General features: G+C 40.6%; 3 protein-coding genes across 3 annotated transcripts in view; 1 reads left to right on the top strand and 2 right to left on the bottom strand.

Moving 5' to 3' along the window:
* Window positions 1–9,413: 9,413 nt before the first annotated feature.
* Window positions 9,414–12,996, bottom strand: LOC129711397 (taste receptor type 1 member 2-like). The gene is made up of 3 exons (XM_055659006.1): window positions 12,868–12,996; window positions 12,538–12,658; window positions 9,414–11,329 (listed from the first exon to the last, which is right to left on the bottom strand). The coding sequence occupies exons 1-3, from the start codon at window positions 12,931–12,933 to the stop codon at window positions 10,299–10,301; spliced, it is 1,218 nt and encodes a 405-aa protein (XP_055514981.1). The 5' UTR covers window positions 12,934–12,996; the 3' UTR covers window positions 9,414–10,298.
* An 893-nt stretch (window positions 12,997–13,889) lies between these two features.
* LOC129711396 (taste receptor type 1 member 3-like) lies at window positions 13,890–18,422 on the bottom strand. The gene is made up of 2 exons (XM_055659005.1): window positions 17,355–18,422; window positions 13,890–14,693 (listed from the first exon to the last, which is right to left on the bottom strand). The coding sequence occupies exons 1-2, from the start codon at window positions 17,637–17,639 to the stop codon at window positions 13,899–13,901; spliced, it is 1,080 nt and encodes a 359-aa protein (XP_055514980.1). The 5' UTR covers window positions 17,640–18,422; the 3' UTR covers window positions 13,890–13,898.
* Window positions 18,423–22,077: 3,655 nt separating this feature from the next.
* LOC129711395 (taste receptor type 1 member 3-like) overlaps window positions 22,078–23,218 on the top strand; it is a 9,885-nt gene continuing 8,744 nt past the window's right edge. The window contains exon 1 of the mRNA XM_055659004.1: window positions 22,078–23,218. This exon is cut by the window's right edge and continues 415 nt beyond it. The gene's annotated coding sequence lies outside the window, so the exon portion shown is untranslated.

The raw sequence follows: 23,218 nt of genomic DNA, 5'->3' as shown, positions 1-23,218 counted from the left end.
GATAAATTGCACAGATCCAGGCAGAACTAACTGGATACAGAATTTGGCTTAATGGTAGGAAGCAGGGTGTGCTGGACTAGAAGCCTTTTGACTATTGCTGTTTGTCATCTATATCAACAATATGGATGAGATTGGCAAATTTGCAGATGACACTAGATGGTATTGTGGACAGTGAATATGGTTATCAAAAATTACAACAGGATCTTGATCAGCTGAGCAAGTGGGCCAAGGAATGGCAAACAAAGTTTAAGTCAGACATGGCAGCACCTTTACAGTGAACCGTAGGGCCCTGGTGAGTGTTGCAGAGCAGGGGTAATCATATAGAAGTGTATAAAATCATGACGGCAATAGATAGAATGCACAGTTGTTTTACCAGGGTAGAGGAATCACGAACTAGAGAGCATAGGTTTAAACTGAGAGAGGAAAGATTTAATGGAACCTGAGTGGAAGGTTTTTCATACAGAGCCTGGTGAGTACATGGAACCTGCCAGAGGAAGTATTTGAGGCAGGTACAATAACAACATTTGGGCAGGTACATGAATTGGAAATATTTGGAGGAATGTGGGCCAAACATGAATAAAGAGACGAGCTTAGATAGGGCTTATTGGGCCACTGATGATGTGGGCCAAAGAGCCTGTTACCATGCTAGGACTTTCAGTATAAGTCTAAGTCAACAAGCAAAACCATGACACATCTATGGATCAACCTTGGAGTTACATGCATATTGTTTGCGGATGACGCAAAGCTGGGTGGCAGTGTGAGCTGCAAGGCGGATGCTATGAGGCTGCAGGGCGAGGTTGGGTGAGTGGGCAGATGCATGGCAGATGCAGTATAATGTGGATAAATGTGCGGTTATCCACTTTGGTGGCAAGAACAAGAAGGCAGATTATTATCTGAATGGTGTCAGATTAGGAAAAGAGGTGGTGTAATGAGACCTTGGTGTCCTTGTACATCAATCACTGAAAGTAAGCATGCAGGTACAGCAGGCAGTGAAGAAAGCAAATGGCTTGTTGGCCTTCATAGCGAGAGGATTTGAGTGTAGGAGCAAGAAGGTCCTACAGCAGTTGTATAGGGCCCTGGTGAGACCACACCTGGAGTATTGTGTGCAGTTTCGGTCTCCTCATTTGAGGAAGGACATTCTTGCTATTGAGGGAGTGCAGCATAGATTCACCAGGTTAATCCCCGGGATGGCAGGACTGACATATGTTGAAAGAATGGATCGACTGGGCTTATATTCACTGGAATTTAGAAGGAAGAGAAGGGATCTTATAGAAACGTAAAATTCTTAAGGGATTGGATAGGCTAGATACAGATTCCTGATGTTGGGGGAGTCCAGAACCAGAGGTCACCATTTAAGAATATGGTGTAGGCCATTTAGGACTGAGATGAGGAGAAAAGTTTTCACCCAGAGAGTTATGAATCTGGAATTCTCTGTCACAGAGGGTGATGGAGGCCAGTTCACTGGATGCATTCAAGAGAGAGTTAGATATAGCTCTTAGGGTAACGGAATCAAGGGATATGGGGAGAAAGCAGGAACGGGGTGCTGATTTTGGATGATCAGCCATGATCATATTGAATGGAGGAGGTTAAGGACAGGCAGATCAGTATGGGAATGGGAAGGTGAATTCTACTGGTTAGACATTTTCTGCTTTGTGATATTGCAGCATCCCCTACTGTCCAGTATCTGCATCTTGTCCACAACAACTTAATCTTTACAAAATTGTACAGCATTAAAAATATCTACATGAACACGATTCTCAGTCAAAAAAAAGTCAGAATTCATGGAAACCTACAGTAGATCCATAAGGTTCAATTGGCGATCATATAGAGCAGATTCTCATTTTTACAACCCAAAGCAAGGGCTATGTCTGGGATCCTGTTTTGTACAGCAATGGCAAGTTAGAGACATGCAGGGTGGCTATCAAGTGATGGTCAGAGTAGAATGCAAACCAGGACAACATTACTTTTGGATTCTCCACAATGATGAGGAAAGCTGCAGGGGAGAAAATGAGAGCACCTTCCAGGGTCATACAACTGCTACATCTGTAATCTTTAGTGTTAAATAAAATGATCCTATTTCTAGTTTTCTTCAAGATTTTGTAAATTATTATCCGATTGATAATGGAGACAATATTGATGATTCCTGTACCTACATACTACCTCGAAATCAAATATGTGGGGAGATCAAATTTGTCAATATTCCCCACTATTTAACAAAGGAGAGTTAAACTACGGAACTACAGACCAGTTAGCCTGACATCATTAGTGGGTAAAATGCTATAAGCTATTATTAAGTTGTACGTGGAATTTTAGAAAACATAGGAATGGCCAGATTCAACAAGAATTTATGAAAGGGATATCATGTTTTTTAGATTAGAACTTGCAGAATAGATAAGGGGTAAACCAGTGAACATATACTTTATATGAACTTTCAAAAGACCTTTGATAAGGTAGCAAGGAGGATATTAAACAAAATAAGAGCACCTGGAATTGGGGAAAAGACAATGGCATAGATTTTGAGCTGATTAACAGAAAGAAATCAGAGTGCAGAAAAAACAGAACAATTTTCAGACTGGGAAGTTGCAACTAAGGCGTAGAGCTGGGCCCAGCTGTTGACTTTCTACATCAATGGTTTAGGCGATATGAAAAACTATATCCAAACTGGCTGATAATACAATGATGGCTAGTTATGTTAGAAAGAGGGTGCAGAGAGGTCAACAATGGGATTTGGTGAAGCTAAATGAATAGGACATAGTAATTAAAATACGTTGTGAAAAATATGAAGTCATCCATGTTACGAGCAGAATTGGGATGTACTCAACTCCCTCTAATCTTACTACCAATTGCTCTAGTTATTATTCCGCAGGGGTCGGTGCTGGGGAAGCTACTCTTCACGTTGTATATTACTGATTTGGACAAGGGGATTGAAGGCTTTGTGGCCACGTTTGCGGATGATACGGAAATAGGTGGAAGGGCGGGTTGTGTAGAGAAAGCAGAGACTCTGCAGAGGGACTTGGACAGGTTGGAGAGTGGGCAGAGAAGTGGCAGATGGAATAAGTGCGGAGGCATGTATTTTGGTAGTAGGAATAAAGGCGTAGACTATTTTCTAAATGGGGAGAGAATCCAGAAATCAGAGGTGCAAAGGGACTTGGGAGTGCTGGTGCAGGATTCCCAAATAGTTAACCTGCAAGTTGAATCGTTACTAAAGAAAGCAAACTAAATGCAAGCATTTGTTTCAAGGGGGCTTGTATACAAAAAAGGGATATAATGCTGAGGCTCTATAAGGCGCTGGTAAGGCCACATTTGGAATATTGTGAACAATTTTGGGCAACATATCTGAGGAAGGATGTACTGGCTCTGGAGAGGATCCAGAGGAGGTTTACAAGAATGATCCCATAAATGAGTAGGTTATCCGATGACCGTTTGGGGCCTGTACTCGCTGGAGTTTAGAAGAATGAGGGGGGGCTCATTGAAACAAACAGAATAGTGAAAAGCTTGGATAGTGGATGTGGAGAGGATATTTCCACTTGTGGGAGAGTCGAGGATTAGAGGTCATAGCCTCAGAATGAAAGGACGTTCTTTTAGGAAGGAGAGGAAGAGAAATTTCTTTAGACAGAGGGTGGTTGAATACGTGGAATTCTTTACCACAGAAGGCTGTGGAGGCTGTCAGTGTATATTTTTAAGGCAGTTATAGACAGATTCTTGATTAGTACAGGTGTCAGATGTTATGGGAGAAGGCAGGAGAAGGGTTAGGAGGGAGATAGATCAGCCATGATTGAATGTTGGAGTAGACTTGATGGGCCAAATGGCTTATTTCTACTTTTTATCACTTATGAATTTATAACCTAGTTATTGACTCCTCTGCTAAGGAAATGTCTCACTTTCTAAGCTTCTCATAATTTCTAAACCAGTGCAGCACAGGAACGGGCCCTTCGGCCCACAATTTTGTACATAATTGTGTACCTTAGAATATTTGTGGTTCCTAGATAAAGTCTCAAGAGCATAAATGATCCAGCATTTGGTCATAATTAACATAATCCCTGGATTAACTCTTTGAGTTTGGTTCCCAAATTTAGCTTCAGAAAATAAGCATTTCCAAGATTAGGTTGCAGCAAATATACAGTATATAGATTTTGACTAAGAATGTAAGTGGTTGTGAATTTGGTCTGTTAGTCGAAATGATCTCAGGATCCTTGGCATAGGTGGTCCCTGAATTAGAGCTTGTGGTCCCATGATTTGGTAATTCAGAAAACATGGCACTTTGTTTTAATTTCTCGTGATGATTGACCTCAGGATTTGTTCCTCTGTGGAAATGGTCCACACAATTTGGTGACAGAGCACACACACTCTTGCTATCTTGATGCAACCCAGATTTGGTTTCTCAGTTTAAATCAGGGTTGCATAACTATTCGTGGAAGGCAAGATTTACAATCTAAACCATTTCTGATGGCCATACACAAGAAACTGATGTTTTGTAATATGCCATTCAGTAAAATACATAAGAGCTAAATGTTTTCTTCAAAACGCTAATTGGTCATATTGGACACATTAATCTGGGATAGATTACAGGTTAAAATTGTAGTTGCAGTGGTAATCATAGAAGATGATATTTCATAAATCTCAGCAGAGGTATATTTCAGTGAGACAAAGATGAGTATAGACCTTGACTCAGTGCAAGTGATTCCTGATTTGGTTTAAATGAAAATTCTTGCTGCTCTCACCACCCCCTTGTAGCTCACTTCATTTAATAACTTACATTTTCACACCTCTTTATTTCAGCTTCATGTTATTCCCTTCAATGTAAGAGAACGCTGGTTCTTTTGAAGTAGATTGGATTCTTCCTTATTTTACAGACCAGTAACTTGGTTGTGGGGTTGGGAGATATGGTAGAGCAATGGTCTTTTGCTGCTACATTTTGTACATGTGCACACACAATGTGGCCACTGTACCTTGGTGGGAGTTAATGTTTTAGGCGTTGGACAAATTGCCAGTCTAGTAAATAGCTTTGTCCTTGATGACTTTTTGAGTTCTGTTGGTTTTGGGGAAACAAGCGTGTAGTGTTCCTTTACAGTCCTTATGTACCATGTGAAGAGTGGAAATTCTTTCAAGACTGGTGATCTCTGACTTGCTTTAAAAATCATAGCATTCTTGATGATGGTCCCGTTAATTTCCAAATAAATGTGACTCCCCAGGATGCTGACGGTGGTTAACGTCGACAATGATGATGATCAATGGCACAGACAGGCCGTCAAGAAGATGTGTGACGATTCTTGGACAGGGTCATGTGGACAGTGCGAATGTTAGTGGTCACTTTTCAACGAATGTCTACACATTATCGATGTCCTCCTTTTTTGCATTGACGGCCAAAACTCGTTTTAGACGACGATTCTCTCAAAAGTCAACCGTGGAGCGACCGACATCCCCGCGGCCTCATCGATCGACGCTTGGAAGCTTCAAACGCCAACCGTCAGGTCGCGTGAGGCCGGTGGGCGGGAACCGCGGAGGCTGCGAGTGAACAAGCATCGAGCGCGCGCCACTGGTCCACACAGCCCGGACAACGGCATGTGGCCTGTGGCGGGCTCAGTCGTCCTTAAACCCACTTTAATTTTTATTCTCATCATAATTGGGCGTCGAATGTTGATATTGACCGCCGTTACTCTCGCCCATCCTACCTCGAGTCATGATCGTTCTGATATTCAAATAATTTCTTAACACACACTCTCATTCCTATTCTCATATATTTTTCCTTTAATGATTCTCTTACTACTCTCTGCATGGTGAATTTGACATCTCGGCAGCGTGACCCTCAGACCGTAATGCTGTTGCGTATCCCCAATTGACCTGCCTTCTCCGTGGAGTTTGCACGCTCCAGCTGTGGCGCGCAGGTTTCCTTTAGACTTTAGAGATACAGAAACAGGTCCTTTGACCCACTGAGTCCTCGACGATCAAAGACCACCAATAATACACTAACCTACACGCATTAGAGACAAGTTTACATCTCAGGAAGCCAGTGTACCTTTGGAGTGGGAGGAAACCAGAGCACCCGGAGAAAGCCCACGTGGTCATAGGTAGACTGTACAAACCAAAGATACTAGTACAAACTCCATGGAAAGTACAAACTTCCTCCTTGGGACTCTGGGTCCTCCCACATACAGAATGTACAGTGGGATTTTACCATAGAAAACTAGTGTTGGAGGAATTGCTAGGTATGGAAATACAGCACTAGTGTTGGAGGAATTGCTAGGTATGGAAATACAGCAGATTACAGGGAAAAAAGTGGGGAGATGCCACTGGTGAGATTGCTCTGGGCTGGCATAGAGGGTGGGCTGTATGCCCACCCCTGCACTATATGGAAATATGGGTAACTTGGCCTTGGACATAATAGTGTAAAGTGCAAGAAAGTCCCAATGGTTCATTCCTGGGAAATTTAATTACTGTATAGCTGAAATGTAAACACTGTAATATATTGCATGTAGTTATAGCTACTAATTAACCACTGAGCAAATAAAGTCAAAAACATCTTTAAAGTTACAAGCAACCAACCATGTCTTGCAGCTAGGCCCACATAAATCTAACACACAAAAAAAAACATTTCCATTAAACTTGAAATGGTAAATGCATTCAGCTTCCTTCCTCTCTCGAAGGTGCTCTCATTTTGGTTGAGGTCCTGTTGTCTGCAGGTGCTCGACATTCATTACGATTTGGTCCTGCTCTCTGAAGTTGATTCTTATTGGAAATGGAGTGCACTGATTTATTTTCCAGTACATCTCACTGTGTTAGAGTCATAGAATTGTGCAGCATAGTAACAGGCCATTCGGGCCACTGTGTCTGTGCCAACCATCATTCCTACTAATTCAATTGACTAAACATGTTTACCTAGATTAATTCCATATTCTTTATGGCCTTCTTTTAAGTACATGTCCAAATGCCTCTTAAAAGCTGTTATTATTTTCTCCCTCCACCACATCCTCTGGTCATTCATTTGAGATACTAAGTTTTCCTTTGTATGACAAATTTACCCCTCAGATCCCATTTAAACCTTTCACCTTAAAGCTATGCCCTCTAGTTTTAGACACGTCTATCGTGAGAAACAGACTAGCTATCTTTCTTACCTATGCCTGTCATTATTTTATATACCTTTATCACGTCACCGCTTTGCTCAAGGGAAAACAGACCCAAGCCTACCCATTATCTTCTTATAACTCAAGCCCTCCAATCCAGGCTGTTCTTATGTAAAACCTAGATATTAAGGACTGCCATGTTAAATACATGGATGAAAAGATCCATCCCCCATGTCCATTGATTTGAGTGTAGATTAGATACGGTGAAAAGCCTCACTGGGTACTGCTTGCTTTATGAGTCTTACTGAGTATTTGCAACATATTTTGGCAAGTAGATGAGCATGTAGATGCTATGAAGTCATGCACTGGACACATGGCCATTCCGGCAAATATCTTGACTGAGATTCCAAAGGAAACACTACAGGCTTGGAGTGGATTTCTGCTCACTGAATACATTTAAGTTACGAATAAACAAGGAAATGCAGGTGCTGGATTACAAAATAATGACAAAGTGCTGGAGTAACTCAGCGGATGGAGAACATGGATTGGTGACGTTGAAGATACTACTTTGTAATTTTTTTCAGCTCTTTCCCATCTGCCCTGTGTGATGGACCACATTTGTGTGTTGGGGCTCATCAGTGATTCTTAGTTTTAGAACATAGAAAAGTACAGTGCAGGCCCTTCGGCCGACAATATCTGTGTGGTACTTGATGCCAAGACATGCCACTCCTTTCTGCCTGCTCATAAACCAAGAATAATAATAATAATAATAATAATAATAATTTTATTTATAGAGCACTTTAAAAACAAACATAGCTGCAACAAAGTGCTGTACATCACTAATCATTGACAAAAAAGTTAATACACACCAAAAATAACAATCAAAAGAAATAGTAGGAAAAGACATGTAAAATAAAGAAACATCAAAAAACACCACAAACAGAAGCAAAGCCTCAGGCATGGTCAAAAGCCAGGGAGTACAAATGCGTTTTAACACTGGATTTGAAGATGGACAGTGAGGGGGCCTGTCTGATGTGCAGCGGCAGGGTGTTCCAGAGTGCCGGAGCAGCAACAGAGAAGGCTCTATCCCCTCTGAGCCTCCGACTAGACCTCGGTACCTCCAGGAGCAGCTGACCAGCTGACCTGAGGGACCGGGCAGGAGTGTATGGGTGGAGCAGCTCAGAGAGGTAAGGCGGGGCGAGCCCATTCAGAGATTTAAAAACAAATAACAGTAACTTAAAATGAACCCGAAAGTGCACCGGGAGCCAGTGTAGGGAGGCCAGAATAGGCGATATGTGCTCCCTCTTTCGAGTCCCTGTTAAAAGGCGAGCAGCAGCATTCTGAACCAACTGGAGACGAGCCAGTGAAGAACGAGCAACACCAAAATAGAGCGCGTTACAGTAATCCAGCCTAGATGTAATAAAGGCATGGATTACTGTCTCAAAATGCTGCCGCTCGAGAATGGGCTTCACCTTCGCCAGCTTCCTTAGGTGAAAGAAGCTGGACTTAACCACCGCGCATATTTGGCGATCTAATTTAAAGTCACTGTCCATCCTAAAACCCAGGTTCACAACTGTTGGCTTCACGTACCTTGACAATGGACCTAAATCAACAAATGGAGGTTCACGGCAGCCATTGGGATCAAATAAAATCACCTCTGTCTTCTTTTCATTAAATCCAAGAAAGTTTAGGGCCAACCAGGACTTAATGTCATCAAAACAAGACAGAAGCGATTTACAGAAAAGGCATCTTCCCCCCTCAGCGGCAAATAAAGCTGGGTATCATCTGCATAACAGTGGAAGGAGATGCCATGCTTTCTAAGGATGGAACCCAGAGGAAGTATGTACAGCGAGAAAAGCAGGGGCCCCAGAATCGAACCCTGTGGAACCCCATATGACAGGGGAGCGGAAGAGGATTCAAACCCAGCAAGGCTAACACACATGGTTCTGCCCGCCAGATAGGACCTGAACCATCCCAGGGCACTGTCGCAGATGCCCACTAACTGCTGTAGCCGAGATAATAAGATATTATGGTCCACCGTATCAAAGGCGGCAGACAAGTCCAGCAGGACAAGAACCACACAATCCCCAGAATCATTAGCCAGGAGGATATCGTTAAAAACCCTTAGCAATGCTGACTCCGTGCTGTGCATGGTTTTAAATCCAGACTGGAAGATCTCCCGAATATCATGCTCCTCCAGGAATAGTTTTAGCTGAGCATAAACAACTCTCTCCAGTAATTTAGAAATAAAAGGCAATTTCGAGATGGGTCTAAAATTGGCCAGAACAGATTGATCCAGGCCAGGTTTCTTAAGCAGTGGTTGCACTACCGCATGCTTAAAACTCAGAAGGCTTAACATAAGCTTCATAAATCCCAGTATCTAGATTGTTTACAGAAAAAGCTGAACCCGAAAATTGTGACTGTCCAGTCTGAAAAAGGGTCCCACTCAAAACACTTTCTGTCCATTTCCCTTCCACAGACGCTGCCTGATCTTTCTGTAATGAAGCAGAATTAGTGTTCTCTAATCTTGCAATAATGAAGTTATCCCAACAACAGTGGGAAGCAAGTGTTGAATTTGGGATTCTACACTTCATGAAGAATCACCCCCTTTAAATAATAAAATGCAACATGTCTTGTTTTATTTTTTCACACATATTTTCCATGAATTGCAGAGATCCAACACAACTTAAATTACTGAAATCAGTCACTGCAAATGAAACAATTGAGAATCTTAACAAGGTGGCACATAGCTGTAACAATATTATCAGCATGTCTCAAACTTCCTTGTTATCACAGTGCAGATTTGAATTTCAGGCCTAATTCTCTACTATGGCAGGAAATACCATTCATTTCCAGCATCTGCAGTACTTTGCATCTGAACTACTGTAGAACCTTCAACAAAAGAAGATACCAACATGTTTCATTTGGACAGGGGAAAAAAAACCGATACTGAGCCAAGAGGAGATATTTGACCAAAGAAATGGTTAAAGTAGTAGAATTTTAAGGGGTATTATTTTAAAGAAAGGAGTCCTCTCTAAGAACATCAGATTTTTTTAAAGGTGACAAACAGTGTTACTGTGTAGCATGCATGGATTTTAGCAGGATGCTTGACAAAGTCAAGATTGAACATAAAAAGAAGGGTCCTATAGAATCCAAGGGAAGAATGACATGTTGCACTTCTTTCTGCTACACTGTAAACACTAACAGCTAGAGGACCAGGTGAGGGACTGAAGCAATTTAATTTGCATCATTCTGCCTCTTCGTGTAATCCTGAATGCAGGATTGGAAATAAACCATGGTGTTATTCTGCGGCATAAACAAAATGATGTAACATTTTGGAACAAAATAGCCCAGAGCAATACTAAAGGCACTAGTGACAGTTAGGAAAGTCTGTATGTATGAGGTGTACCTTTCCTGATTGGGGGTGACCATTGATGTCATATACAGAATGTAATACACAAAACAGATCATCATACTGAAGGCAATGAACTTAGCCTCATTGTAATTTTTTGGTAGGTCTCTTCCCATATAAGCAAAGATGAAACATGCTACTGTTAGAAAAACAGTGTAAAGAAAACTGAGAGAGAAGCCAATGGTGTTACCAATGTTGCAGTCCAGGACAATTGCTTTCGTAATGATATGCCCATGAGTGCTGGGTGGGCCTGTAATCATCCACACAGTGCAAATGATGATTTGGATGAAGGTGCTTAAAAAGATGAATATGTACTGTCCATTATATTTAACCCAATATTCGTGGGCCTTGGGCAACTTGGCAGCCAGTTTAAAGATACAGACAATTTGAAATGACCTAACCAAGATACAAGACAGGCAGATGTTGAAGCTGACTGTGAAAATCATCTGTCTTATTTGGCAGGATGCTTTGTTTGGTTTGTCAATGTAGAAAAACGCACAGGAAAAGCTACAGATTATTGATGCAAGCATGAGAAAACACATTCTGCCACCAGCAGACCTGACAACTGGAGTGTTGTAATTAAGTATAAAGATGATTACTATGATAATGGTCAGCAAAAGTCCACCATTCGTCAACATCAATAGAAATATAGAGAAAGGTGCATGCCATTCCAGATAGTTTAGCTCCCGTTCCATGCAGTGATGGCTCCTTGGAGGTGACCACTGATGCCAGAGACAATCGACACAACTGTAGGGATCTGCAACAAATTTAATTATGATTAATTCACATGGAGGCCACTTTAAAGAAACTGTGCTGTGCACATTGGATATGGCAGAGCAACGGATTTGACCCAAAGGTTATTTGGCCTGAAGAAGGGTTTCCGAGCCAAAAGTCATCTGTACATTCCCTCCACAGATGCTGCCTAACAAGCTGAGTTCCTTCAGCACTTTCTTTGACTTTAACAATTTATTGAAAAACTCCCACTCCTTTCAGTAATATTGTCAACCACTTCTTTGAATTTTATACTGTTGAAATCTGTTATAATCCTTAACTTCAGCCTTGCTCATGTTGATTTTCCAGGGGAGACTTTATCTCATAGACATGAATAACGTATAGAGCAAATTTTCTTATACACTCTTGGTAAAAAAAGTCCTCTGGGAGTCCTAGAATACAAAGAACAGGATGAAAGAAAAGTGATTGGGGGAAGGTTACATGTTGAGCTACCCTTGGACTGTAAACAGGTAAGTGTTCTGGTATTCATTGAAGATGGTAACTACATTTGGTTTACCTCATAGCTGCCCACTATAGGATTTGCTACATTAGTCCTGATGGACAGACTTTAAACAGGTAGATACAAGAAACTGCAGATGCTGGTTTACAAAAGAAAAAAGACACATACTGGAATAACACTGTGGGTTAGGAAATATCGCTGGAGAACATGGATAATGACGTTTTGGGTCAGGACCTTTCCTCAGAGCATCTTAAAGAGGTGCTAGACATATGCTACAGCACATTCTTGGCTAATATAGTAAGTTGCAGACTTCTGTTCACAGTGAGTTTGTGTTTTCATGTAACCTTTTAGGGGATTTAATAGGTCAATCACCTACTGAAAAACAGAGGCACTTTGTAGACTTCCAATTTAAAAAAATGTTATTTTTAACTCTTTTCTCATCAGTTTCAGAGTGTGAAGCAACCAATTGCCCACAAAGATTCTCTCATCGCATTACTGAACATAATTCTAGGTCCAAAGTTATAGTAATGAATTGTTTTTGTTCCATTTTAATAACCCATAAATTCCTCTCCTCCCCCCTCCCTCCACATGTGGAGTTAACTAGCGGTTGGTTTTCTGCAGAAAGAAATGGGATCTTGGCTGAATAAAAACCAAAGGTCTCTTTGGTTGACTCAACCAATGAGGCAAGAGAAGAAATGCAAGCTATTTTGAACAGATTTTCCTATTAGAGGTAAGCAGTTGCAAATGGTGTGATATTTTACAATCCAATGAGGTCAAGGAAAAAAGTAAATCAAAAACTAGGTGAGGAATAGCGGATAAAGAGGCTTACTGACCACTTTGATTCAGGAATGTTCCAGAGGGACAATCTTCACAGTTGTAGCAGCAAGGAAAAATCCCTCTTGGGACTTTCTTCTGTCCAGGTTCACACATCGTTGAACAATTAGAAAATGGAATCTGGTGGATAAAATACACAAGACCTCTCTAAGCTTCATAAAGAGACCCAGCTATCATTGTAGAAATTAATTTTGCTGTGGAGTGGGGTTGGAAGGGGAAGACAGGGTAGATGTCTTCCCCATCCAAAGGCAAAAACATTGTTTTTTTCCTCTGGAGTTTCGTAACAGTTCCACAAGAACAAAATTATTAGGTTTTTACAACGTTCTCACCAAGTTATCTTCCAAATTCCACTGGATTAAGGATGGATTGATGCTGATCTTTCTTGTAGCTGGCATGTATGAACCAATAGTCTTAAAGTCGACTCCGACTCTCGTCCAATCCCATGAAACAATGTCATAGCCAACTGGTGGGTCTCCGTTCTCATCAAAATAGAGAGTGTAATCTTGAAGGTTAAATTTCACCGTCTTTAATCTGCTGAGTAACTGTCACACAAATAATTGAATGCAAATACATGATATCAACATTGAGACTGGGCAGTTCAACCAGTAGGTTTGACATTGTTTATAATTCATTCAGTCATCACTGAAATTCTAAATATCACCGGTGTTTGGCTCAAATTCTTTAATTCTACTCGACTGATTTTCCTTACTACTATTTGAGTTTGATTATCTATTTAATTATGTTTTTGTTGAATTAATTATTGAAAGCTGAGCATTTGGATGTTAAATTTATTAATTGTGATTACGTTTCAGGTTAGATTAGGGGCAAATTCTGAGATTTAATGATTTACTTGTCAAGGGCAAGTCTTAAGATCAATTGCTAGGTAATGGCTCACAGTTAAATCTTAAAATTCAAATTTAAAATATGTCTTGGAGTTCATTATGCATTCAGTTTTAGGATGTAGACACAGGTACTGCAGATGCTAGTTTACAAAAAAAAAACACGCCAGTCTGAAGAAGGGTCTCGACCCAAAACGTCACCCATTCCTTCTCTCCAGAGATGCTGCCTGTCCCGCTGAGTTACTCCAGCATTTAGTGTCTACCTTAAATTTAAACCAGCATCTGCAGTTCTTTCCTACACAAAGGGGAAATTGGAGAGTTGGAAATTTTGGGTAAGGGATATGAGAATTGGATGAAGTTCAGGAAGATGATGAGGTGAAATTGAGGAATATGGGTAGTAAACAAAGTTGGGGGGGATGGGGATAAGATAAAACTGAGGAATAAATGAGGGTGAATGGGATGGATGTGTTAATAAACAGGTTTGTTGTGCACGAAGGGCTTCTCCGATTTCCATTAATTGCCTAAATGTGAATCACACTGGATGGGCATACACCTACCTGCCATGGGAGGAAGCTTTGTGTTCTATCACACTGTGTCGCATTACATTGTAGTAGATTGTGCAATGCATGGGCCACAGCATACACAGCTGAGTATACATTGTGTGAGATTCTCTTCTCCAGGCTGGGTGATGAAGAGTTTAAATGCTTAGCCTTCAGCCAATTACATTCTTGATCACAGGTGCCTCTGTTAATGGTACACTCGCCCAATCTTAGGCCCGGCACGATCCCTGAGTAAATGTGGTTCAGAGGTTTGTCTAGGAATTCCTTAAAGTGTGTCAATTCCCCTTCCTTAACCGCTATGCCGATAACAGTCCCAATACTCTCAATTCTTGGTATTTTTGTTATCTCCTCCGATAATGAAATTGCCTCACTTACGATCCACACTTTGGAAGCAAGATTTTGAGCCACAACAAAACTGAAAAATACTTGTGCTATTAACTTATTGGAAAAGAGAATTGTAACATTGACAGTGCTGCTGATGTTGTTAATGACTTGGTTGATAATCTCGGGGGAAGTAGAGATGATACCCTGATACGCAATGCACGTCCCCAGCGCCGAGGCCATTTCCACCACTTTGGTTAGTCCATTGCGTCCATATTCATTGTCACTGCCAACAACAGCAATCCAGTTCCAATGGAATTCCTGGATCAGTAAAGCCATGGCTTCTACTTGATTCTTGTCACTTGGAATAGTCCGGAAAAATGACGGGAAACGCATTTTGTCACTCAGAATCTCACCAGATGCCAGGTAGCTAATCTGCAGAAGCGGAACAAATACCTACGTTAATGCAGAATTTCACAAACAATGAGGTATCTTTATGTGCATTTACTGTCAACTCATAGTAAGACAATCTGTGTAAGATTGCATAAAAAGCAATAAAGGAATAAAAATGAACAAATGATTTGCCAATAATTGACACAAACACCAGGAAGAATTCCCTTACTCTTTATCACATATTATGTGCCATAGTATCTTTAATATTCACCTGTGAGGGCAGAATTGGCCTTACCTGAAAGGTAGTTATCTGACAGTGCAACTACCCATATTGCTGCATTGCTCTCCCAGTAGGGATTCTTATGTTCAAGTCCATTTTGGTTCGGAGATGTGCCACCACTGAGAAATATATTCATCCAGAGTAAATCACCTTTCCTTCAGGTCGTTCCATCCAAAGTATAATATGGGGTTTACTGATAAAAGTGTTAGGATTCCTAGCTGCCCTCTTGTTCAGATGATGAACGTACTGCCCGCAATAACATCTCACATGTTTTAATACACCGTTAACCTAGTCTAATCAGAACAAGCTAGAGTAACTCAGCAGGACAGGTAGCATCTCTGGAGAGGTGAGTGGGTGACGTTTCGGGTCGAGACCCTTCTTTCTCTCCAGAGATGTTGCCTGTCCTACTGAGTTACTCTAGTTTTTTTGTGTCTATCTTCAGTGTAAACCAGCATCCGCAGTTCCTTCCTAAACAAATCAGAACAATATTACCATATCAAAGGAGATAACAGGAGTGACCAAAAATGTGAACTTTAACAAAGCTGTGGAAGGATAAGAGTCATGTGGAGGTCGTAGAGGGCAGAGGTAAAGGAAAGGGGTCTTTTAGAAATTAGAATCTGATTAACAGAACATTCGAGCATGGTGAAGTTTGGATGTAATGGGACAGAAGGTATTTTCAAGATTATGGAGGATGAGATATTAAAGTATTTAAACCCAAGGACAACAATTTAACTTTTGATTAAGGAACCATAAACATACGTAGATTATCATGAACAGTAGGAATGAATAAATTGGGCTTGGAGCAGGATAGCTAACAAAAAATATAGTTATAGTTGTTCAAAACACTGCAGATGCCACATTCTGAGTATTGTGTTCGGTTTTGTTAACACTACTAAAGGGACAATGTCATTATGCTGGAAAGACTGCAGAGAAGATTCACAATGATGTTGCCAGGACTTGAGGGCCTGAGCCATCGGAGGAGATTGGGGAAGCTAGGATTTTATTCCTTTGAGGGTGTGAGGCTAAGGGTGATCTTATAGTGGTGTATACAATTGTGAGGGGAATTGATAGGGCGAATGCACAGAGACTTTCACTCTGGAGAAACAGAGAACATAGGTTTAAGGTGATAGGTGCCTGAGAGGCAACTTTTTCAGAGGGACGTGGATATAGGGAATAAGCTGCCAGAGGAGGTACAATAACAACATTTAAAAGATACATAGACAGGTACATGGATAGGAAAGGTTTGGGGGGATATGGGCCAAATGCAAGCAAATGGGATAAGCTGTAATGGGGATAAGCTGTACTTGGTTGGCATGGATAAATTGGGCGAAAGGTCTGTTTCTGCATTGTATGACTATGACTCAATGAGATTACCTAAAATTTACAAAAGTAAAAGGATAGGAAGGTTACCATCAGAAGAGTACGTCTTTACTCAGAGAGTGGTAGCTGTGTGGAATGAGCTTCCAGAGGAACTGGTGAAGGCAGGTTCGTTTTTATCATTTAAAAATAAATTGGATGGGTATATGGACGGGAAAGGAATGGAGGGTTATGGTCTGAGTGCAGGTAGATGGAACTAGGTGAGACTAAGTGTTCGGCACGGACTAGAAGGGCCGAGATGGCCTGTTTCCGTGTTGTAATTGTTATATGGTTATATGGTCATTAAGATTGTAGTAGGAGGCAGGGCCATTAGCTGTTATAAAAATAGAGATTAGGCTTGGTTGCTTTATGAATTTAAACGCATGATGTAAAGCTTAAACAGGAACCAAAGAACTTTACTGGCTCAGCCAAAGGTAGAAGACATAAAAAGAGGTGAGGTATCGAGAAGGTATAAAACATGTAATCTTGTAGACAGCAGCTTCCATAGTCCAAATGTTGAGATGGAAGAATTTACAAATGTATTCAAGACTGGATGTCAGAAGAGTCAAGGAACCTGTGGTATTGTGAATACAGTCATGAAACTGGATATAATACAGTGGAATGTTTTGCATAAATAACATTAGTACTTTTAAGCCTTGTCGACAGATGTCACTGCCAAGGGCAGCCTATTTCATTTCTGGTATGTGATGAATTTGCTGCTCATGACCTGGGCAGAAGAAAATCAACCATTTCTAGATCCAATAACTGTCCAGTGACATTGGGTGGAAATCCATATGATCATGGCCTTCAATATAGTTTGCTAAAGTACCCCGACAAATTGTACAAACATTCAGTACCTAATTTCTTTAACATAATTTATGGATGTTTACTGAGGCCTTAAACATCTTCAGAAGACCTGATCCTTGTGAAAGCCTTCAGCAGTGATTTTAAATGAGACCATGACAACAAAGCCAATTTGAGCATTACGGTAAATTAAGAGAACTGAAACCTGGGCAAACTGCATCTATTGCAGCTCAGACATTAACAAGAATCATGGTGAAACTTACCTGAGGAATGAGGAAGAAACCTGAAACTCTAGCAATGGTAATTGCTATTTCGCTTGAAGCTGGCCCAATAATAGCGATCACTCTGGGCTGATAGGATGTATAATTGTTTAATATCTCCACTTCTGTTCCTTGCTTGCCTGACAGGAATCTGAACATGGTCTGAATGTCCACAACTTCAGAGCAACTGTCAGCAATATCATAGCCCAGAATAACGCCTGGCAACAGCTCAGTTGAGTTATTAATTTCTTCAAGGGCAAATCTCATTGCTTGGAAATAGATGAACATGTCTTTCTTGAAGATTGACCTAAGAAGACATAATTTATTTAAATTAAACTTTTACGGGCAAGAAAATTACTGTATAGCTCAAGAATAACATGGTAGGTAATTTTCACAGGTGTCAGACATTTGGACAAAAAATAGGAAAGTGAAACTTGCGAGACAGAAAAACGACAGGTCATTGAAAATAAAAACGATGTTCCTGATTAACATAGGTATATTATCTCGTCTGATGAGTTGAACACAGACATGAGTTGGGAAAATCACTGTGTTGAGGAGCTTTGGGAACCAAAGGTCCGAAGTCATAAACATACACCACTCGTCGTCAGATGTTTCAGAGTATCAAGTAGACATTTTCCTAAACAAAACACAAAATGGTGGAGGAACTCAGCGGATCAGGCAGCATCTGTGGAGGGAATGCATAGACAGTTTCAAGTTGGGACTATTCTTCAGAATGATAGGTGTAGAGGGGAGATAGCTGAAAAAGAGGTGGACAAAACCTCGCCCCAAAACCTCACTCATTCCTTCTCTCCAGAGATGCTGCCTGTCCCGCTGAGTTACTCCAGCTTTTTGTGTCTATCTTCGAGCCACAGGTGAATATGGGTGAGGAGGGCTTTTGATTGGCAAATGGGTGGCGTAAATGACAAAGGTTAGAGGTGAAAAGGAGACAAAGGGTGTCAGACAAGGAAAGGAGTGAAATTTAAAGTAGGAAGAGAGTTGTGCGTGGAAAGGGATGGGAGACTCAGTTGGTGAGTGTACGTTTCCCTGAGTTGCCCAAACAATGAATATATATCTGACCATGTTTTAACCTGAGATAATAATAATATAATAATAATAACTTTATTTATAAAGCACTTTAAACAACTGCAGTTGCCACAAAGTGCTGTACATGAGAACTCATGGACAAGAAGTTATTACAAACCATTAAAAACTGTAAAACAAAGGACTATAAAACAGTAAAAATTAAAAGACATTAAAAGCACTAAAAACAGGAGCAATGTCTCAGCCAGTGTCGAAAGCCAGAGAATAAAAATGAGTTTTTAGGGTGGATTTGAAGATGGACAGTGAGGGGGCCTGTCTGATGTGCAACGGCAAGGTGTTCCAGAGTGCCGGAGCAGCAACAGAAAAGGCTCTATCCCCTCTGAGCTTCCGCTTAGACCGTGGTACCTCATGGATCCCACATCCAGCAGCTGGATACAATACTTATTGAGATTTATGGCATGGATTCAAGAAATATGAAAAAAACATTCAGATGGAGAGCTGCTCCTATCCCTAATCCAATGGAACACGTCCACATTGTGAGGCTGACACCTGCCAAACTCAATATGCAACTCCGAAAAATCCAGACCAGCAATGTCAAAACATTACTGTCTCCATCTGGGCAATTCAGCTTGATGTGAAAGTGTGATAGCAAGTTCAGGTAGGGTGAAGGTGTGTCCTCAGATGTCAAACTTAGGAGTGAGATAAAAACACAAGTCGTAGAAAATATTATCATGACTAGAATCAGCAACAATTAGAACAATTAATGTGGAATTCTATGGTTTGAAACATGCAACTTGTTGGTTGATTCCCATTAAATCTACACTTTCATTAGACCATGACAATGAAATGCCCCAGCTGTAATTCAGTTTTGGATATTTGTTACACCACATATAAACCATCTAAATCATTTGACTAGAATGCAACTTATTCCTCGATAATATATCTAAAAAACAACCGTACTTCTCAGTCAGTAACTTTCTTGATGACTTCGAATATTCTATTTTTATAATTTATTAATTCATGGCAATTGGGCATGACTGACAAGGTCAGCATTTATTACCCATTCCAAATTGTTCTTCAGAAGGTCATGATGAATACTTCAAATCCAAATAAGGCAATACTATGTGTTGTGCCAGAGGTTAGTGGAGCAATATAGAAACAAAGGCAAGTTCGACTTGGATAGAACTGAAAAGTCAGAGGTTAGGCTTAAACTGTACGCAAGTTTGATTCAACCACGATCAGGGTAATGGTTGCAGTATTAATCTCTATATTTTAAAGATGATTTTGAGATCATGGAGAAAGTGCAGAGAATTTTTACAAAGATGATACTAGAAATACGAGGGTGAGAATATCACGAAAGGACAATGTGACTGGATGGCTATCCTCTTGGGCAAAGTTTGAGCAATGACCCAACTAAAGTTTTAAGATGATGAAAGGTTTTAATTATGTTAATACCCAGAGAATATTTAATTTGGGGGGGAAATCTAACCAGAGGCCATCACCATAAAACAATCCCTAAAACATTCAATAGGAAATTCTGAATTTCTTGACCAAAGGCGGTGAGAATGTGGAATTTGGTATCACATGGGAGTGGTTCAAGCAGATTGTATTGATTCATTTAAAGAGAGAAGGACAAGCATTTATGGGACGGAATTATGCTGATCTGAGGAAAGACAGGAGGAATGGAACAAAGGTGACAGCAATAATTGGTTATTAATACATGTGTAGGAAAGAACTGCAGATGCTGGTTTAAATCAAAGGTAGATCGCAAAATGCTGGAGTAACTCAGCGGGGCAGGCAGCACCTCTGGAGAGAAGGAATGGGTGACGTTTCGGGTCGAGACCCTTCTTCAGACATACTGCCTGTTTCTGAGCTATGTATCCTTTGTAATCCTACATATATCATGATTGATACAAACAAAACCTGTAATCATACATATAACATGACTGATACAAACAAAACCTGTAATCATACATATAACATGCCTAATACATTCAGGCCAAACACAAGAACCTCTACATATAAAGACACCAGCAACATACAAATAGAGCATGTGCATGTATTCATGGTGTGATAGTTATAATATCTCATCAAGGATGAGTTTTACGCACATAATTTTATTCAGCTGTTACTTACTTCTCACAGCTGGGTACAACAGGCTCTGATCGGTCAACATCTTCAAGTGAGGTAGAGTGAATAGGAAACAAGCCCCCAATCACATACTCTCCTGGTGAGGTTAATATTCCCGAGCATCCTTCTGAGACAACTCTAATTGGTTCCACTATTGTGGAGTAAATATACAGGAGCAAAAGGAAGTACATTTTGCTACAGAAATGAGATGGAGCTCTCTGTGCTTGGAGGAAGCTGATTTTGCCATTTCAATTTCTTTTAAAGAATGCAGTGTGAGGGATGGCTGAAGAGCCAAATGATTGTTTGCATAATATTTCCATAATATTCACTGTTCACTTAAGTTGGCTTTAATGCACATACACCCCCACATCATCACAAAGATCCCATTCCTCATCTTCAGCTTGTCCCATGATTTAAGTCAAGACTGTTTAATTGTCATAGGTCTGGTCAATGGGACAATGACATTTTACTTGCAGCAGCTTAATAGACCCGTAAATGCAATACACATAAAATATAATATATTTTTAAAATTCAGTAAATTAATAACTAATACCAGTGCAAAACCCCCCAAAGTTTTTAATACAAAGATAGCCCATAGAAGTTCATAGTTGCTGAGGTTAATGTTGTGCAATGTTCAAAATCCAGAAGGTTGTTGAGAGGAAGCTATTCTTGAACCTGGTGATCATAGTTTTTAGGCTCATGTACGTTTTCCAGATGGTGGGAGCGGAATGATGCAACCACTCATTATGCTCTCTATCTTGTATCTGTAAAAGTCCAAAATAGACATTGACATACCGAATCTTGTCAACCTTCTAAGGAAGCATAGGTCTTGGTGATCTTCGGAGATATGCATGCCCAGGAACTTAAAACATGTTGACTCACTCTAATGCCATCTATCAATGAAGACAGGTTTGTGGATTGTTGGCTTACCCCTCCTAAAATCAATAATCAGCTCGTTGGTTTTACTGATGTTGAGGGCAAGATTATTGCTCAGGCACCATTCAATCGAATTTTCAGTCTCCCCCCAAAATTCGAAATGGTTCCATGCTACTCAGGGTTGTTGCAATAATGCTGAGAGTTAATATGCAAATTAAAATGTCTCCCCCCCCCCACCCCCACCACTGTTACCACCATCCTCCGATGTGAAGGCACAATGTTCACCATAAAGTCAGTGGTAGGATTAATGGGTTTGCTGGGTAGATGGCTCTAAGGGATTTGATGTTGAAGTTGGAGTTTGGATCGGTGGGTTTAACCTTTGCCTAAGGGACTTGTTTATCTATTCTTGTTTCTACGTTTGTATCAAACGTTTGTGCCCTTTCCCTTTCTACGAATCAGGTTCATAAAAAAACACTGACCTTGGATTACTTTTAACCGGAAATATAATTCATTGGTTAGTTGAGCATCATTCAGCATGTGTAATATATGCAAATATCCTCAAATTAGGTAACGTAATTATTTGATTACAAGGAAAACAGATAAAAATGTCCACAAATAAAGTCGTGAATTTTCTGTTTGCACAGTAGGGAAAGACCAATTACTGCTGCGATACCTTTTGTCAGTTAAAATGACTTGTTACATTTCGCTGTCGGGTTTCCATTTACTGCTGGCCGTGGCTTCTCTAACCGAGGCATCAGGAGTTCATGGAATCAATGCAGAGTACAAGGTGTCTGGAGACTACATCCTTGGAGGACTGTTCCCTTTTCATGAGAATAGCATTGGTCTAGCTCAACGGCTGAAGCCTGAAAGGGTGACTTGTAACAGGTAAGAAACTATCATCTTTAAATTCTCTCCTCACCTGACGATGTGGACCATCCACTTGAGTGGTAGGATCCACCTGCCCAGAAGGTGCTTTCCAGGGCTCAGTCCTCCCATGACTGTACTTCCCTGATTTTACCGACACCCAAAGTGGCTAGCCTGAACATTTTCTTTCAAGCGTCTTCTTTTAAAATCAAGATTAAATCCATGACTGCCCCCTGTCCAGACCCTAACTACTCACTGCATAAAAAGGGCTTATTTTGTATTACATTTTGCCAATTACCTTCATTCTCTGATCACTATGGTAGTGTAATGATTATGTTTCTGGACGAGCAGCCAGAGATTTGACTCTCACTGTGGCATTTAGAGAATTTAAATTGATTAAATGTCTGGAAATTCATAAAATCTAGACTTGGTAATGGTAACCATTGGATGGAACTATTGAAACTATTCAATAGTTCATGAAACTATGAGATTGTGCAACAAATCTAATAGGTTTATTAGTGCTTGTGATTATCTAGTCTGACCTACACATGACTCCAGATCTATCAATGAGGTGACCTCAACCACCTCTTTAACTCAGGGGCAGTTAGAGGTGCAGAACATATGATGCCATTGGCAGTGATGTCCACACCCCACAAATAAATTAATTAAATTGACTCTTACCCTTTCCGCCATGATCTGCACTTAAAATTTTAAAAAAATGAACTCTTAAATGTCCAGAAACCAGCAATGAACAAGTCCAACAGTTTTATACAATAATCAACATTAATTGTCCCATCAGATTCCTTATCTGAGTCCACTGAACCAGAAGCAGTGAGGGACTTCCCAGCAGTTGGCATGTGAGCCACTCTTTCCCCTGGGCCAGCCAGCAGTTCAGACGTGTCTGATGGCTCAACATCCTCTAATCCAACTTCAACTGGATATATTTTTTCCATCGT

Source organism: Leucoraja erinacea, chromosome 30 (assembly GCF_028641065.1).
Source record: "Leucoraja erinacea ecotype New England chromosome 30, Leri_hhj_1, whole genome shotgun sequence".
Classification (NCBI taxonomy): domain Eukaryota; kingdom Metazoa; phylum Chordata; class Chondrichthyes; order Rajiformes; family Rajidae; genus Leucoraja; species Leucoraja erinaceus.
The sequence above is the reverse complement of the archived record's forward strand: the minus strand, read 5'-3'. Positions and strand labels throughout refer to the sequence as shown.